At 51.5% G+C, this 18,785-nt stretch overlaps 1 protein-coding gene across 2 annotated transcripts; it reads left to right on the forward strand.

Annotated features, from left to right (window-relative positions):
* Positions 1-5,851: 5,851 nt before the first annotated feature.
* rfx7b (regulatory factor X7b) lies at positions 5,852-18,646 on the forward strand. Of its 2 annotated transcripts, XM_086162834.1 has the most exons (10): positions 5,852-6,702; positions 7,445-7,478; positions 9,457-9,544; positions 9,816-9,900; positions 9,983-10,105; positions 10,501-10,617; positions 10,829-10,913; positions 10,981-11,188; positions 12,481-12,776; positions 12,857-18,646. In XM_086162834.1, the coding sequence occupies exons 1-10, from the start codon at positions 6,575-6,577 to the stop codon at positions 16,151-16,153; spliced, it is 4,461 nt and encodes a 1,486-aa protein (XP_086018960.1). In that variant the 5' UTR covers positions 5,852-6,574; the 3' UTR covers positions 16,154-18,646. The 2 variants fall into 2 exon arrangements, with proteins under 2 accessions (XP_086018960.1, XP_086018962.1); XM_086162836.1 differs by lacking the exon at positions 9,816-9,900 and having other exon boundaries at positions 9,457-9,542.
* The last annotated feature ends 139 nt before the right edge of the window (positions 18,647-18,785 follow it).

The raw sequence follows: 18,785 nt of genomic DNA on the forward strand, positions 1-18,785 counted from the left end.
TCCATGTGGAGGAGGAGGATCCGGAGGGAACCCGGTCCGAGAACCCGGTTGCTGACCGACCCCTCCCCCGCCATGGACCTCCTCACGAGGTGATCCGAGGAACATCATGGACCTCCAGCAGCAGGACCTTCTCCTACCAAAGCTGGGGAAACGACACCTGCCCCAGCGCTGCTGTAGAAAAGCACTCCCATAGACGGGAAAAAAATATTCAGATAAAAGGGAAAAATACTGGGATAGATGTTAAACAATATTTTGATGCTCAGATAGATGAAAAGATACTCAGGGAGTTGATGCAAAATACTCAGATGTAAAAAACACTTAGATTAATAGAAAAAAAGTCTTTGATAGATGATAATACTCAGATAGATGGGACAGTACTCAGATAGATGTACAAAATACTGGGATAGATGTACAAAATACTTTGATAGAGGGGAAAATACTCAGATAGATCCAAAAGTACTTAGACAAAAATTAAAAAAAAAACTTTGATTGGTGAAAAATACTCAGAAAGACGGGAAGTATTCAGATTGATGTAAAACATACAGGGATAGATGTAAAACAATATTTTGATGGATGAAAAAATTCTTGGATACCCGGGAAAATACTGAGAAGAGAAAAATTCTCAGATAAATGGAAAAATACTCTGGGAGAGGTAAAAAGTACTCAGATAGATTTAAAAGATACTACAATTGATGTATAATACTCAGATAGATGTAAAAAATACTTAGATAAACAGAAATATATACTTTGATAGATTTAAAATACTCAGATAGACAGGGAAATACTCAGATAGATGTAAAAAGTACTTGGATAGATGTAAAAAATACTGGGATAGGTGTAAAAAATACATTGATAGATTAAAAAAAAAAAAACATTGATAAATGAAAAAAATACTGAGATGGGAAAATACTCAGATTAATGCAAAAATAGTCAGATGGATGGGAAAAAAATACTTATATAGTTGTAAAAGATATTCAGATAAAAGGAAAAATAGATGAAAAGTACTCGGAGATGTAAGAGATGCTTGGACGGTAAAATACTCATATGGATGTAAAAATATTCCTATTGATGTAAAAGATACTCAGATGACAAAGTACTCAGATAGATGGGAAAAATACTTGGATAGATGGAAAAAAACACTTTGATGGATGGAAAAATACTCTGAAAGCTTGGATGTAAAAATACTCCTTTAGATGTAAAAGATACACAGATAGATGCCAAAATACTCTGATTGAATAACACTCAGACAAATGTATAATTCCCTGGAACTTCTAATCACTGTAAAAGCATCGCCTAAAATCTAAAGTCTAAAAAAAGTCATTACAGCTCCATCAGCATCCTGTAAAGTATGCGCTCCGTCACAGGGCCGGTGTACTACTGGTGTAGTACCAGTGTGGTACAATGTGGTACTGTTGTAGTATCAATGTAGTCCAGGTGTGGTACCGGTGTGATACTGGTGTGGTACCAGTGTAGTACCGATGTAGTACCAGTGTAGTACCAGTGTGGTACCGGTGGAGTTCCAGTGCAGTACCAGTGTAGTACCAGTGTAGTACCAGTGTAATACTGGTGTGGTGCCAGTATTTTACCAGTGCAGTACTGTTGTACTACCAGTATAGTACTACCGCATGCCCTTCGTGTGTGTACTTTTAATCAGCTGAGTACTTTAACAGCGAGGGGCCGATGGGGAGATTAGCGTAGCACGAGGTGTTTCTCAACACCAACACTTGGTTGTGCCGTATACATGAAAGGTCAGAGTCACCTGTTCTTCTCCGGGAGACTCAGGTCCTTCTGCAGAAATATGCTGCAGATGTTCGATCACACGCGGGTGTCCAGTGTCATCTTCTACTCTGTAGTGGGCGGTAGGCTGAAGGTGGCCGATGCTACCAGACTAAACAAGCTCCATCCTGGAGGAGGAACTGGACTTGTTGGTGGAGGTGTCTGAGAGGAGGATGCAGAAGAAGCTGCTCAGAATCAGGGACAGCGCCTCTCACCCCTTGCATGCTGGACTACCAAAGCACCTTCAGCTGTAGACTGAGGTCTTTCTTACTTGGGGCCATCAAACTGCTCCCCCCCTTTCTGCAAGAAGGAAACAGCAAGAAAATCAATATCATGTTTGAGTGAATGGATGTGATGTTGGAGCCTTTCGGAGTTCATAAAGTTCCAGTGGAGTGGAAGTAGAAGTACTTGGAGCTGAAGAGTACTCTGTCGTAGAAGATACGTGGATGTTTGTTTTCTGTCTAGGTTATTCCGGCGGCAGCTGATCACAAATATGGAGGCTGTTGTGTGGCGTTTTCTACCTGCTAGCCTGCTAGCCTACTAGTGTTCTAGCGTGCTAGCGTGACTTGACAACGTCTCGTCTCGGGGATAAGAAGACCTGAACACGGCAGGATGATCCGAGTCCCCCCCCCCCCCCCCGCTTTAACGAGTCGGGGCTATAAGAGGATTGAAGTCGCCGCGGCGACCATGGCCGCGCTCATGCACGTGCACGTGCCAGCCAGCGCTGCCGTGACCCTGCTGGCCCACATTGACCGTCCAATCAGAGCGCGGCTGAGGACAAACAGGGTAATGCAGATCAGTGGGGGCTTAATAACACCTTTATTAACCCCGGAGGGGGGCAATTACCGTTATTGATCCCCCGGGGGGCGGGGGGGCAGGGGGGCAAGGGCAATGGCGGCGATGATGGGGGGGGGTGACAGGTGATTGACAGTAAAGCAAATGGGTCCAGAGCAGCCGGAGTCCAGAATAGAACACCACATCTCGCAGGCTGCTAACGAGGAGGCCATGACAAGTGTGTGTGTGTGTGTGAGTGTGTGTGTGTGTATGTGTGTGTGTGTGTGTGAGGCAAATCTGTTTCAGAGATTAGATCTTTCTCCTTGACTGGTGCTGACACTCTGAGGGATATTTCCTGCCTTGTCCTCAGATCTTCGTCTCCAGACCTTCATCCTTAGAACTACATCTTCAGATCTTCATCATTAGACCTTTGTCTTGAGACCTTCATATTAAGTTCCTCATCTTCAAGCGCTTGTCTTCAGACCATCTTCTCCAGACCTCCATCTTCAAACCCTCATCTCCAAACCCTTGTCCTCAGACCCCCTTCTTCAGACCATCATCTCCAAACTCTTCATATTCAGACCTCCATCTTCAAACCCTTGTTTTCAGACCTTCGTCCTCAAACCCTCATCTTTGGATCTTCACCTTCAGACCTTTGTCTCCAGACCCTGACCTTCACGTGTCCAGGTGTCTCCCAGGTGACCCCCCCTGCCCCCCAGATAATATGTTCCCTCATGAGAAACACAGGAAGAGCCTTGGAGAGGCACCACACACACACACACACACACACACACACACATGTCAACCAACTGGAGGATCTAAGTTTGCCCCTCCATCTTCTCCACCTCCTCCAAGGTCACAGTAAATCAGCCATGGTGTCTTCACGGCTTTTAAAGGAGGGGGTTAATTCGACACAGGTGACCTCTCCAACCCACCCACGCCCGGGTCTGGAGATCCAGGGTTCCCCTCTGGAGAATATCAGCTTTGGAAACCTGGACCCTTTCACCCCCCTATGAAGGTCCTCATTGGAGAAGCTTCAGTGGACAGGATTTATTGACGTCCATCCCCCTCACATACACAGGGGTGGGTGGTGGAACAGCATGTTGGCAGATGTTCGGAGAGGCCTGGAGAACAAGGAGGTCATCAAGGTCAAGCTCCAGCTTCCTCCCGAGGACCTGATGGTCCAAAGTTCTCGGTGGAGTACCGGACTACCGCAGAAGTACCTCGGATGATACCATCTTATGGACTGTGATGGTTGCAGACCTTCTTGTGAGAGCAAGGGGCAGGTGGAGGAACATCTACAGAGGTGGAGGTGGAGGTGGATGAAGGGGAGCGAGACAGAAGACGTGTTGGGATGGGAGGAACCCGAGAGGACCCTTGAGTCTGCAGGGGGTGGAGGTGAAGAAGGTGGAGGTCAACAGTCCAGAGCAATGGAGATGGTGGAGAAGAGGTGGAAAAAGAAGAGATGTGGAGGTTCTTCTTTGGGAATGAGGAGGATGGAGAGGGTCAGAGGGACAGCACGTGTAAGATGTTCAAACTGAGATGGTTTGGACATGGACAGAGGAGGGATGGAGAAGATCCGGGTCGAAGGATGCTGAGGTTGAAGGAGGTCTGGAGGAAGACCACAGAGGAGGTTTATGGATGGATGGATGGATGGATGGATGGATGGATGGATGGAGGACAGGAGGTGAGTTGGTGGAGGACATGAAGAGGAGAAGGTTGGATGGAGGAAGATGATGAGGGTGGGATGAAGGTGAGTGTGGAGAGGAACTCTGAAGACACCTGAAGCCCTGAAGATGTGGAGGCGCGAGTGAAGCGTGGACTCTGATTGGTCCACGGTGTGAGTGGGACAGAGTGAAGGGCCGGATGATCATATGAACATATGAAGGTATGAATGGATGAATTGTGGAGAGATGAAGGTATGAAGAATGGATGAAGGTGTGAAGATATGATGGGATGAATGGATGAAGGTATGAATGGATGAAGGAATGAATGGATGAAGGTATGGATGTATGAATGGATGAGGAGATGCATGGATGAAGACATGAAGGTATGAAGGTATGAATGGATGAAGGTGTGAAAAGTCCACCAGCGTTCCTAACAGATAGTCCTGTTTTGGCTTCCAGATGCCTCCAGGTTCAGCAGCCGAACAGGTTCCACCTGCTGATCTTCAGACCTCTGGAGGTTCCTCCTCGGGTTCCACCAGCTGCGGTTCCCCTCTCCACCGACAGATGGCGCTGAGAACCCGTCCGAACGGAGAACCGAACCGGACCCGCGGTTGTTTTTCTGGACCCGCTGACGTCACTCCGGTCTAGTTTCGTGGGGTGGTGGTGGTGGGGGGGGGTAGAGTCGGCGCAGGCGCAAAAGAATGAGTTTGCAGCTCAGGTGTGACGTCACGGGCGCGGTGTTTTGATCCGATCCGCCGCGCGCTGTGGGTCATTTCCACTTCCGGTTATTTTTCTGGTTATTTACAGCTTAAGTGGGGGGGAGGGGAAGGAGTGGGGGGGCGAGAGGATGAGCGGACAAATCCGTGCGCGGCGTGTCTCCGTGCACGCGGTTTTCTCAGGCTGGTTTCCGATCAGGTTATCAATCGATTGGCAGCATATCGACAGGTATTGGTATCGATAATCAATGGGGGGGAGGCTCATCCCGACTGTTGTCATTGTCACTATCTGATAAAAAAAAAAAAAACATGTTGCAACAGCGCCCCCTCCGGTTGAAAGCGGAACTGCAAAACCGCCATCAAGTTCGACGGTGTGAGTATGCGATTTCCGGTCAGAGCTTCAGCCGTAAAACACTCTGGAAAATAAAACAACAAACAAGGCGGACGAATGCGTGGAAGCCGTGGGTTTCGTGGGGTGGGACAGTTGCGTGTCTCCTTAAGACGTGTGAATGACAGGCTGAAATGTGATGCGAGAATGAGAGGGTGTTACTAGTATCTCTAGATGATAATAAAACTTGTCTCTCTAGATTCTCGAGACATAAGCTAAGTTTTGTTGTTTCTGCAGTATTCCAAAAAGTGCAAATAGTTGTAGAAAAAACTGTAAGTGACACTATAAACAGCAGGAAAAAAGCAAAACATGAAATCTAAAATATGAAACAAAAAGAAATGTCCTGTTATTGGAGGTAATGCAAAACACAAGCGTTCACCCTCTCATTCAAACGCTGGCGTTTATGATAACATTTTACAACATTTATCATGTTATCAAACACTGTAAGTAACATGTTAATGAACAGTGTTATCAACCATTAAATCAGTATAATATTATTACTATCATGCTATTTAATAATGTTAGCTGGACAATGTAGGGCCTCCAGTTTGGACCCAGAGAACCTGGAGGAACCCCATGGGGAGAACATGTAGACTCCACACAGAAAGGCCTCCATGTGGGAATCCAACCAGGGACCTTTCGGTTGTGAGGAGGAGGAGGATTTAACAGTGTTTCTATTTTTGCTGCAGGATTACTGCAGGATTCTGCTTCTTGGGCTTTTCCCTTCAGGGGTCGAATCCACCTTCTCCACCTTGTATCCTCCAGCTAACTTCATATTACGTCCATACATCTTTTCTTTAGAGCTCCCCTCTGGCAGCGCAGGATTATTATATTCAATCTCAAACGCATTCATCTGTTATAGACATAAGAATTCGGTGCATTTATTTTGAAGGCAAACTTCTGCACCGTTTCCGGCCTGCCCCCTGCTACCACCCGGCAGCTTGACAGAGTAGCTCCTGCCTGGCTGCGGCTGCAGGCGTGCTATCCGAGGCGCCGCCGCCGCGAAATGCCGTGTTCGTGCCCGTGTGCGTCTCTCCACGTCGCGTTTCGGTGCGTGTTCGGCGCGGGGTGGGTTCGCGGTGCGCGTGGCCGTGCGGCGCGGCGGACTCCGCGGGCTGTCCTCGCTGCCTGAGCCGCGGCGGCGGCGGCGGCAGCGGCGGCGGCGGCGCACGGCCGGGGATGCGGCCTGCTTGTTAAAGCTCCCACCTCCACCTCCTCCTCCACCTCCTTCACCTCCACCCCTCTCCACCGCCATGGCCGATGAGCAACAACACCCCGGTCCGAAGCCCGCCCCGGGGCCGGGGGCCCTTCCGGCCCTGGTTCCGGGGCTGCAGGGGCCCGAAGCCAACGCGCTGCAGTTCAAAATAAAGAACTCCATTTGGTAAGAAAACGTATTCTTCCTCCTCTTCTTCCTTCTCCCGTTAGCCGTAGCCTCCTAATTAGCGTGCGTTGCGCCGTGCACGGCGGGCGTGGGGGGGCCTGCGTGGGAGTGGTTCCCGAGTGGAGGCCGTCCGGAGCCGCGGCGTGCAGTCCGGGAGGCCATGTTGAGGAGAGGGGGGGGGGGAGACCCCCACACCGGAACCTCCTCCTCCCCACGGACGTGCTCGTCAGGTGCGTGGATCCTCAGATACACACCTGTTGACGTCGTCCTGGAGCCATGTGACCCGGATGTTGACCCCCCCCCACCCACCCACCCGGTCCAAGAGTATCCGAGTACCGTACAATGCAGTACTATAGCCCAGATGGAGTACTTTGGGCTCCTCAAGCAGAATGAAGTACTCCTAACAATACCTGAAGTACTTCCCTGAGAGTACCTGCGTGTACTTGTACTCAAAGACGTCCCTCTGTGTGATTGTGGATGGAGGGTGTCTGAAGGTCCAGGTGAGGCTGCTTGGAGGTGGAGTCCTGGTCCTGGTTCTGGCTTACAGGGAACGTCCGGTTCTGGTTGTGGGTTGGTGGAAGGGGGCGGCGGTCGGTCCAGGTTCTGCATTGACGGAACACTGTTTCTGGTCCTGTTGGATGAGATCTTGTCTATATAGGAATATCTGTGTGTGTGTTCTGGCTCCACCCCCTCCTTATCTGAACCGTCCGACCCACTAACCGCTCCGCTCTTTGTCTTGCAGCAAATCTGTACAATCAAAAGTGGACAACATACTGGTGAGTGAGCCTGACCTGTTAGCAACGCGCTTATAAACAGTGTTATTACAATGTTATTACAGTGTTGTAAACATCGGTAAACTGTGTTATCAATGTGTTATTACCATGTTCTCAAACAGTGTGCTTATCAGGTTAACAGTGTTATTACAATGTAATTACAATTTTATTTAACAATGTAGCGTCAACAGTGTGACTAGTGGTAGTACAGTTGTTTTTTACAGGTAAGTAAATGTGTTACTAAACAGTATTACAGTTTTATAAGCAGGTTGTAAGTTGTTGTAATTACAATGTTATTATGTGTCATTACATTATGTGACGTGTATTAGTGTTAGAACTGTGCTATAACCTGGTTATTACAGTGATAGTAAACAATGCCTGTACCAGGTTAGTTACCTTAATTGTTGTATTTATCATGGTATCAAACTGTGTAAATATCACTGAACTGTGTAATTAACCATTAAATCAATATAATAGTAGTTAGTATATAATAGTATATATCATGCTATTGAAAAGGGTTATATTTAATCGAGTTAATATCAGCCAAGTACAGATGTTACTAGTCAATGTTACTCCTGATGAGATCTGGCGTGGGTAAAATTGTAGCTCGATATCTTTATTTAGCAAAGGAGATCTTGTTATTTATTTATTTTATAAGATTAATTTTATATTTTTACTGTTTTTTTAGGTTAGAATATGGCTATTTTATCAAGAAAAAATGTCAAATAATGAAAAAAAAGCTAAAGAACGATAAATTACGAGAACTGAATTATAAAAAATTAAAGTATAAGAGGCAAGGGCGCGAAAGCCAAACCGCAAAGTAGTGTGGGGATGCTGTATATATAATAATAATAAAATTACAATATAATAGTATATGTGTGTATATATATATGTGTGTGTGTGTGTGTGTGTGTGTATATATACACACTGTTCAAAAAAATAAAGGGAACACTTAAAAAACACATCCTAGATCTAAATGAATGAAATATTCTTATGAAATACTTTGCTCTTTACACAGTTGAATGTGCTGACAACAAAATCACACAAAAATGATCAATGGAAATCAATTGTATCAACCCATGGAGGTCTGGATTAGGAATCACACTCAAAATTAAAGTGTAAAAACAAACTCCAGGCTGATCCAACTTTGATGTAATGTCCTTAAAACAAGTCACAATGAATCTGTGTTGCTTCCTGAGTGGACACTATGATTTCACACAAGTGGGATTGACTTGGAGTTACATTGTGTTGTTCAAGTGTTCCCTTTATTTTTTTGAGCAGTATATTAACTGCACACACCTATTTTATCCTTGTTGGTCTCACCCCATTGGCATCCTGCTTATTTTAGTTGATTTATTTTATTTTTGTCGTTGCTTTTGTCACTCGTTTTGCTTGTCGTTTTTCTATTATTATTATTTTCCGCGATAATTGTTGTTGTTGTTCTCTCTGCTGTCGATTGATTTATGGATGTCTTTCGCTATTTTCTAATTGTCTCTATTTATATTTATATTCATATTTATTGACACTATAATTGTCACACTGATGTGACAAAAGAATTTCCCCAATGGGGATCAATAAAGTTTATCTTATCTCACTCAGGGGTGGCAGCAGGTTTCCTTGGCACCCCTGCTCCAGAAGGGTCTTAAAAATCCACCAATAATCAATACTGATTGATTTTTCTCCACCGCTTTTTTTTAATCCTTAAAAATCCTGGAAAAGTGATGAGCATTGTTTTTTTTTTTCATTGAGCAATTCAAAAAATATTCACATGTAAAATAGGAATTGAATTTAAATTGTTTAGATCATTTAAAAAAAATGTAGAAAACATAAAAAAAAATTAAATAGAAGTAATAATGCTGAATTTAAATAAAACAAATCAATTTGTATTAAAGTATTTATTAGTGAAAGGACAAGCCGCAGTGCGTTCAGTGACTGTGGGTTTTTTCAGCTCCTCCCCCTTCCATCTCTTTCTCCTCCACAGCAAGATGTTGAGAAGTTTACAGACATCGAGAAACTCTACCTCTACCTGAAGCTGCCTTCCGGGCCCAGCAGCGGCAATGACAAAAGGTACTAACACACACACGCACACACACACACACACACACACACACACACCCTGAGGCTGCCCCCTCATTGTTGGCGTCCCCGTCTGGCCGGAGCAACACACCGGCTAATTCTATCTACCGTGTGTGTGTGTGTGTGTGTGTGTGTGTGTGTGTGCTGGGGGGGGGGGGTGCAGGTGTATCATATGTTTTTTGATTTCAGTTGTGACGGAGGAGTTCTCCTTCTAGATGTTTGTGTTTCATTTGTTTCCTCATATCTACCCCCCCTTCCTGCCCCTCCCCCACCCCCTTTACCCCCCGACCCCCCCGATTCGGCCCAATTGGACTGAGAATGAGAGGGGGTCCTCCGCTCCAGGATTATGGTACTAAAGTTTCTGTTTTCACATGAAATGGCGCCCCCCGGTGGAGGGCAGGGCCTGACCGCCTCTCTCTGCGTTTCCGTAGCGACCAGAGCTCCATGTCCTCCAGCCGGACGCAGCAGATGTACGCCTTCAACTGGATACGCAACCACCTGGAGGAGCATCCGGAGACGTCCCTCCCCAAGCAGGAGGTCTACGACGAGTACAAGTGAGTGAGTGTGTGTGTGTGTGTGTGTGTGTGTGTGTGTGTTAGAGGAAAGTGAGACATGGATTCAGGTTAGTTTGATTGACAGGGTGTCATTCAAGGACGGGGGCAGAAGAACAGTCCATGTTCTCCTGTCTGGGTTCTCCAGGTTGTCGATCTTTCTCCTGCAGTCCAAGTGTGTGAATGAGAGGGTGAAAGGTCAGATGATTGACAGCTGCATCCTCTAGGTTAAGCCCCGCCCCCTCCTCCCAATGATCAGGATCAGGACTTCCAGAGTCGTGGAAGTGAAAACCTAAGAGATGTTCTGAAGATGTGCTTCCTCCTGGACGTCTCTCAGAAATGAGCCCCTCCTCCCTCTGGAGATCCTTCTAATGGAGGTCCTCCATCTTCTCCTGCAGGAGCTACTGCGACAACCTGGGCTACAACCCGCTGAGCGCCGCCGACTTCGGGAAGATCATGAAGAACGTCTTCCCGAACATGAAGGCCCGGCGCCTGGGCATGAGGGGGAAGTCCAAATATCCTGACCACGTCTTGAGGAGGAGGGAAGGGGGGTGATTGATTATTGATTAGCAACCACACACACACACACACGCACACGCAGGTGACACGAATGGTTGTGTTACCGGTTGGTCCAGCCTCCGTCCACTAGAGGGCGCAATCGCTCCTCCTTGTCCCCCCAGCCGCCTTTTCAACCCCTTCCTGTCCAGGAGCCTTAACTCGGCCCAGGTATTGTTACAGCGGCTTGAGGAAGAAGGCGTTCGTCCACATGCCGTCCTTACCCAACCTGGATCTGCAGAAGTCGGGTGACGGGGTGAGTGGCGCCGTTGGTTGTTTTGTTTTAGGTCGAAGTGTTTTTTTTAAGCCCCGTCCCCTTGCAGTGTGAGCTGATGGAGCCCACGGGACAGTCGCCGAGCGCGGAGGACGAGATGCGGTCGGCGGCGTGCGGCCTGGTGTGCGAGTGGGCCCAGAAAGTCCTGAGCAGGCAGTTCGACAACGTGGAGGATCTGGCCCGCTTCCTGCTCAACAGCCACTACATCGGCACCAAGTCCATGGCAGCGCTCACCGTCATGACCGGGACGCCTACAGGTACGAGTCACCTTTGGGCTACCCAGAGTGCTGCTTCCGGAGGAGGTCGCTGCCTCCCGCTTCTGGAAATTTATTTCTAATATTTCCCTGTTGTCAAAGGCAGTAAATGACATCCTGATAAGCACCGCCGGTTATCGGACAAATGGTTATTAAACAAACAAAAATTACATTAACGTTCTCAGAATGCTAAAAGGGTGTTTAGCAGTATGCTAAAGATATGTGCTTTTTAGTAGCATTAGTATATATGTTGCAAAGTTTAACAAACACTCCCTAGTTAAGTGTCCGGCGTAAGATGCACTTCTTGGAGTGCAAAGTTTTAGAAAACACCCTTGTTGGTTTTGCAGTTTTGCTTGCAAAATATCCGACTAGCTTCATCAGACAAGTCTTTGTATCCTCCTCCATGTTTAGTGACCATTCAAATTGTAATTGTTATACACCGCTTTATCTTTTGTTTCTTTAAACAAATGTTTATTGTCCGTGTCTTGTTGAAGATGCGAGCTGGCATTTGGAGCGGGCTAACCAGCTAGCGTCAATTATCTCAGTTCACCTGCCAGCGTCATGGATGTATATACGTGCATCCTAGTACATCGTAGTACCGCAGTACTCTGGGTAATTGAAGTAGCCATTAGCAGTATGAATCATTTGCAGCCCAGAGTTGTAACTTTAGCACAGTATTCTCCAGAAATACCGTTAAATATTATGCATTATACAAGTACTTGTGTGTGCTTGTGAAACCTCTAGCTTTAGCATGAAGTTGCAGCCATTAGTGTGAAGCTAAAGCCAACGGCACTCTTTTACAGTCATAAGCATCAAGCTATAGGCCTTGCCATTAAGTAACAGCCATTAGCATGAAGCTATAGCCACTGGCACAAAGTTACATTAATCAGCACTGACTTATATCTGTGTTTATCAACTACATTCAGGATTCAGGATAATGCCTTATTCATTAGCATCAAACTACAACTTTTAGCATCAAGTTATAGTCATTAGCATGAAGTTACATCTATTGGCGTGTAGTTCCGGCCATTAGTTACAGCTGTTAGCATCCAGCTACATTAATCAGCATCAAGTTGTAGTCATTAGTATCAAGCTACAGGCACCAGCACGAAGCCACAGTTATTAGCATCAAGTCACAGCTTTTAGCATCAAGTTGCATACACTAGCATCGAACTAAAGCGATCGGCCTCAGGTTACAGCTATAAGCAACAATTTGCAGCAAGTTAGCGTCAGGGTCAAACATCAGCCTGATTGTCTGGGTCCGCGTCGCTGGATCTCCCTCCCTCCCTCCCCAGGCATGAAGACCCCCACCCCGGCCTCCGCCTTCGTCCCCACCAACGAGGCCAACTCCTTCCAGCCCCAGGTGAAGACCCTGCCCTCGCCTTCCGTCGACGCCAAGCAGCAGCTGCAGCGCAAGATCCAGAAGAAGCAGCAGGAGCAGAAGCTCCACTCGCCGCTGCCCAGCGAGAGCCAGGTGAAGCGTGCGGAGGCCAGCACCCCGGGGCCCAACCTCCCCTGCGGCAGCCCGGCCCTGCTCTCGCCGCAGCCCACCATCGGCATCGTGGTAGCGGCCGTCCCCAGCCCCGTTACGGTGGGTGCTCCTCAGAGAGATCTCTTAACGGGAGGTGACGTCGTTGTGATGTTGTTCTTCCCGCCGGCGCCCCCCTCCAGGTCCAGAGGAGCAGGCAGCTCATGACCTCACCCAGCCCCGTGGGGGCCGCCGAGGGGAAGGTCGTGCCGGTGAACTTCCAGGTGGTCACCCAGTCCTTGAAGCAGTCCCCCAAAACCCCCCAGAACATCTCGGCCAGCCCGGTCGGGGACCGGCTGGCGCGGCACGGGACCCGCTACGCCCAGATCCTGCCCAAGCCCACCAGCGCCCCCAGCACCATCACGCTGCGCTCACCGCCCGCGCTGCTCATCACCAACAGCCCCATCAAGACGGTGATGCCCACCCCCCACGTCAGCTCCGTCAACGTGGTGAAGATGACGGCTATCGCCCTCGCGCCAAGCAGCGGCAGCACCAGCGGCACCACGTCCGTGCGGCCCGCCTCGGCGGGGGTCGGTGCCGCCGCCACCACCACCACCGCTAGCGCCGCCGCTCTGGACGACCCCCAGCACCAAAGCGGGGGCTCGGCCACCCTTCAGTCGCCGGTGATCAGACCCGCCGCCGCTACGCCGGTCCTCGCCACGGACGCCAAAGTGTCAGACGTCGGGGGCGACGGCGCAGAGAAGCCAGCGGCCAAGGAGGACAGAGTGGCCAAGTTCCGGGCCGCCAGCGAGCCCAGCTTCCTGGTCAAGTGTTCCCCCGGGCTGGAGAGGGGGACCAGGGGCAAGGGGGACCCCACGTCGCCCCCAGGCACCGCCCCTGGGTGCCAGGAGAGCGCCAGCTGCCTGGACAGCACGCTGTACCTAACCGTGGAGAACCACGCGACAGCGGCCGTCCCGGCCCCGAAGGACCCCGCTGCCGACGCCAAGAGCCCCAGGAAGCGCACGGGCCCCGCCGGGGACTCGCACGTCATCCCCGTGAAGAGGGTGTTCATCTCCCAGCAGCCCCTGGCTGTGATGGACAACCCCAAAACCGGGGCGGGCGCCGCAGTGAAGAGGATCCCCCGCCCGGGGACCCCCGCCCGGCCGGAGAGCGCCCCCTGCAAGGTGACCGTCAAACACGCCGCCATGGCGCCCACGCAGATCCTGGCACTGTCGGACTCGCCCATCACGCATGCCGACGGCCCCCAGGCGGTCGTCAAGCCCCAGGCTTTGGTGGCTAAGCGTGAGGAGCGCCCGCTCAGCCCGGACGGCGGCGGCGTGGGCGTCGGCAGGGCGGCCGGGGGCGAAGCGTCCGACCAGGCGTTGCTGCAGCAGTTGGCCGGCGAGGCGCGCGTCGTCCCGGGCAACCCCGGAGCTCACGAGGCCTCGGCGATGGGCGACCTGAAGAGCACAATCTGGGAGGAGGGCCAGCTGGAGGAGCTCCGCAAGCAGGCCTTCGCCCAGCAGATCCCAGGAGACCACAAAGCGGCGCCCGCAGAGCAGCTCGCCATCATAGCTCCGCCCCCCGAGGCCTCGGCGCAGCTCGCCCTCGCCCAGGAGATGGTGGACTTCGCCGGCTCCCAGCCCAACATGGACTACTTCCCCTTCAACGACGACGACATGACGCAGGACAGCATCGTGGAGGAGCTGGTGCAGATGGAGGAGCAGATGAAGCTGAAGGGGCTGTACGGCGGCTGCGTGGACGTGAGCCTGCAGGGCCAGCCGGCCGGCGGCGCCGCCGCCGTCCTCGGCGCGCAGGTCGGCGCCGCCTTCTACCACTCCGCGCACGGCAGCACCACCCCGGTTCAGACTCCCACGCCGACGCCCACGCCCACCCCGACCCCCACGCCCACCTCGGAGATGACCCTCAGCCACGGCCTGACCCGCGAGAGCCCGTGCTCCCGCATGGCGCCCGTCACGCCGGTGGACGGCGCCCTGGGCCGCCACACCCCCATCAGCACGCCACTGTCCAACTGCAGCAGCAGCGTCCCGCCCAGCCCGGTGGAGTGCAGGAACCCCTTCGCGTTCACCCCAATCAACTCCAGCATCACGGGGTACCACGACGCCAGCATCGTGTCCAGCAGCCCGGTGAAGCCCATGCAGCGGCCGATGGCGACGCACCCCGACAAGGCCAAGCTGGAGTGGATCAACAACCGCTACAACAGCAGCGCGGGCGGACCGCTGCCCAACCACGGCCTGGGGCTCCTGCCTAGCTACCAGGACCTGGTGGACGACCAGTTCCGGAAGCCGCACGCCTTCGCCATCCCCGGCCAGTCCTTCCAGGCGCCGGCTCAATACGGCCGCCTGACGCCCATCTCCCCCGTGCAGCAGCAGCAGCAGCAGCAGAGCGGTGTGACCACGCCCACCAAGCAGGAGAGCTTCGCCGTGCCCGCCCCTCTGGACAGCAAGGCGCCCGCCGCCTCGACCGCCGCCAACACCTTCCGCTGCCGCAGCGTCAGCCCGGCCGTGCGCCAGAGGAACTTCAGCGGCAACACCAGCCCCGCCGCCACCGCCGCCTCTACCGCCAGCACCTCCGCCGCCATGGCGTCGCCCTTCAGCTCCCCCATCACCTCCGAGGTGCTCAGCATCCTGTCGGGCGGCCAGGCGGCGGGCTCCGCCCACAGCATGGCGCAGCGCAGCCAGTCGGTGCCGCTCAACGTCATGATGCAGAGCGAGCTGCTGCCGGCGCAGGGCGCGAGCAACGCCGCCAAAATCACCAACGTCCTCCTCAGCAAGATGGAGGCCGACGGGGACGACGCCGTCCGCGGCCTGGGGATCAACAACCTCCCGTCCAACTACACGGCACGCATGAACCTCACGCAGATCCTGGAGACCACGCCCGGCTTCTCCGGAGGAGCCTCGCATGCGGCGCCGCTGCCCGTCGGCTCCGGCCCCGACGCCTTTGAGCTCCCGCACAGCGGCTACCTCGCCGCGGGTGGCGAGCAGGTGCCGTTCTCCGCCGGGGAGGGACAAGCACAAGCGAGCGGCGGCGATCCGGACCAGCAGGCGGCGGAGAACCCGGCGCAGACGCTGCTCCAGAGCACGCAGCAGCAGCAGCAGCAGCAGCAGCAGGAGGCGGAGGACGAGCAGCAGCAGCTGGACTTCAACAACACGGTCAAGGACCTGCTGGGCGACAACGCGCTCAACCCCAGCTCCCAGTTGGTGGGCCAGGTGGCCTCGGAGCTCAACGCCGTGGCGTCCGACTTCTCCAGCGACATCCGGCTCACCACGGACCTGTCCAGCAGCATCACCGACCTGAACACGCTGGACACCAACCTGCTGTTCGACCCCAACCAGCAGCAGGAGCAGTACGAGGACTCGACACTGGAAGAGCTGAAGAACGACCCGCTCTTTCAGCAGATATGCAGCGATACTGTGAACTCCGGCTTCGACTGGCTGGAGAGCAAAGACCAGCCCACCACCGTGGAGATGCTAGGCTAACGCGATCCTCCAACCCCCCCTATGGTTTTCCGTTCTGTGTCGTTTGTTCGGTGCGTGTATCTTGGTTTTGTTTCTGGAAAAAAAAAAAACTACCGTTTGTTGGCATTCGTCTGGACTCCGCCGCTCGTCCTGTTCAAAGTGCCAGGCTCGCCAGAATCCCCCCCTCCACACACACACACACACACACACACACGTTACTGACGAATCTGGAATGGCAGCGCAGACTTCAAAAAGAGCGCGTGGCGCCGCATACGGTTCATGCAATATCCTGCTTCGCGTGCACTGAGGGGTCGGGGTCGGGGTTCGGCGTGAGAGAGACCCCCACCCCCACCCCAATGAGAGAACACCCCCCCCCCCCCCCCCCCCCCGCCCCCCGCCACGCCGCTACATCTCCAGTCGTGCCAAACGCGAGGCTAGCAGTCAGAGGGGCTAGCGGCGTAAGCGGAGCGCTCGCCCGCCATATCCGACTCGTAACGGGCAGCGTGGCTGCCAGGTGCTGAAATTAACACATATTCTTTATACGTTATCATAAAACCAAATCAGCGGGGGGGTCGGGGCGGGCGTTGGTTTGTCGGGGTCACACCTGAGCGCCGTTCAACCTTTTCTTAAAGCCTGTACTGTGTCACATATGGTGTAAAGGGAGCGGGTGGCGAGGACGGGAGTCCGGACCCCATCTGGAGTCGAACCAACAACTGGCTGCCTTAACCCCCCCCCCCCTCCTGTCAGTCCGAGGCCTTTCGCCGTCTTCGGAGAGACTGAGCCCGGTCCGGACGCCGGGGATCACCGGAACCACCGCCATCGTACCCAGGCAGCTGTGACTCTTGATACTTTCAGCTTGTTTTTTTCTCTGTCGCCGTCGTTTCTTCCTCCTGTCCTTGTCCGCCAGCGGCGGAGAAGGGCGCCGTTGTTTCGCCGGATGTAGTTCCCGTCGTGGTTGCATCCCCAAAAAAAGAGAGAACCCGGAGGGAGGGTTCCGTGTACAGTTTGTAAATCAAAGAGAAAAGGGTCTTGTAGCCCGTCGGCGAGCTTGAACGCATGTTGAAAGTGTCGCCGGGCGCCTGCTTCGGGGTTCTCCGGCGGCCTGGCGTGAGACGTGTCGCAGCTCCCGTTCTTGGATTTGTTTTTCCTTCGGTTTTGTTTTTTTTCCCCCCCTGTAAATAGGATAGACGCGTAGAGACGTGGTGTTATGGAGACGCTGTTATTCTGGCCGTCATTATAGCCCGGCGCCATTTTTGAAGAGGAAACATAAAAAGAAAAGAAAAGAAAAAAAAAAAAAGCTTATCGGATCCGTAGTCTGCAGGATGCTGTGTGTCGTGTGTCACATTTCTGGCTCAAAACGTGTCGTGAAAGTAACGCTGTCTGGTCTCGCTTGCTGATTTTATTATTATTATTATTATTATTATTATTTGAAAGTTTTTACTTTTTTTTTTTTTTTTCTTTTTGAGGATACTGTGGCAGCGGGGGGAAAAAAAAGGGAGGCTTTGAGCGGGAGCGTGTAGAAGGGAAGGAGAAAAAAAAAAGTCAAGGGGGGTCACGTCGGCGGCCTCCTCATCAGACACTGGAAACCAGAGGGTTTTTTTAAAGCAGGATCCTCGCGTTCAGGCAAAAACTCCAGAGGTTCACGTTGCACTAGATTTCCACGGCGCGCGCGGCCTCGTCACTTCCTGCGTGAAAACATTTTTTTTTTTTTTATCGTATTATTTCTTTTCTTACGAGGAGCCAAGGAAGGAGATCGACTGAATCGTCTCGTAGCAGAATGTGCATTAATCTCAGTGAGATACACCTTTCCTACTCGTTCTCGTACTGGAGAATATAAAAACAAGCACCGGCGGAGGGAAGGAGTAACCTTTCAATGTGCTCATGGTGTTGATGAATGAGTGAATGGATGGATGGATGGATGGATGGATGAATGAATGAGTGTGAGTTCTGGGTAACCACTGTCTCCTCTCTCTCTCCACCGGACCGGCGGTGCTGGTCTCTGGACTCGTTCTATTGTTTTTCTGTTTACTAAGTTGCCGTGGCTCCGCCCACTCCGTGCCGCGGCCATTTTTTCTCGCGCGGGTTTTTCAAACTTGTTTTTTTTTTTTTTTTTGAAGAAGAAGAAAAAAAAATTGTGAACTGAATAGTTTTTTTTTTTTTTTTTTTTTTTTTTTTATGATTATTGTATGTTTATTTTAAACGATAAGGCACTGATCCACCAATCTGAATGAAGGAAAGGCACCTCGTCTCGTCGCCCGGCGTTGGAGCTCCACCAAACCTCCGCCTCCGACTGACCCACCACCAACTCCGCTCGACTATCTACTCTGTTTCTACCAGTAGAAGAAGAAGAAGAAAAAATCAAACCTCCTGTGTGATGTCGTCTGGTGTTACTGCTTCGTGTACAGTAGCTTGTGAATATGGCTAAATGCGTTGTTTCCTTTTTTTTTTTTTTTCAATGGAAAATACTCACTGGTGAGATTTTTAAAGTGGTTTTAAAAGCCAATAAACTTTTTTAAAGAACGCCCTCCTCTTCCTCCCTCGCTCTCTCTGGTGATTCTGCTTGAAATCAATCTGGCGATCAGCTGGTTTATTAGCTACGAGGTGATTTAGATATTCAAGTTGAGGAAAAAAAAAAAGCCTGAGGTCGGAGGTC

This window comes from Fistularia commersonii, chromosome 17 (genome assembly GCF_037954325.1).
Source record: "Fistularia commersonii isolate RoL2024-O1a breed Wild chromosome 17, RoL_Fcom_v1.0, whole genome shotgun sequence".
In the NCBI taxonomy this organism is placed as follows: Eukaryota; Metazoa; Chordata; class Actinopteri; order Syngnathiformes; family Fistulariidae; genus Fistularia; species Fistularia commersonii.

Coding starts and splice junctions, on each gene's coding strand:
- rfx7b (XM_086162834.1), top strand. CDS start 6,575: ATGGCCGATGAGCAACAACACCCCGGTCCGAAGCCCGCCCCGGGGCCG. Junction 9,545..9,815: donor CAGCGGCAATGACAAAAGGT/ACTAACACACAC, acceptor CCTTCCTGCCCC/TCCCCCACCCCCTTTACCCC. Junction 10,914..10,980: donor TGCAGAAGTCGGGTGACGGG/GTGAGTGGCGCC, acceptor GTCCCCTTGCAG/TGTGAGCTGATGGAGCCCAC.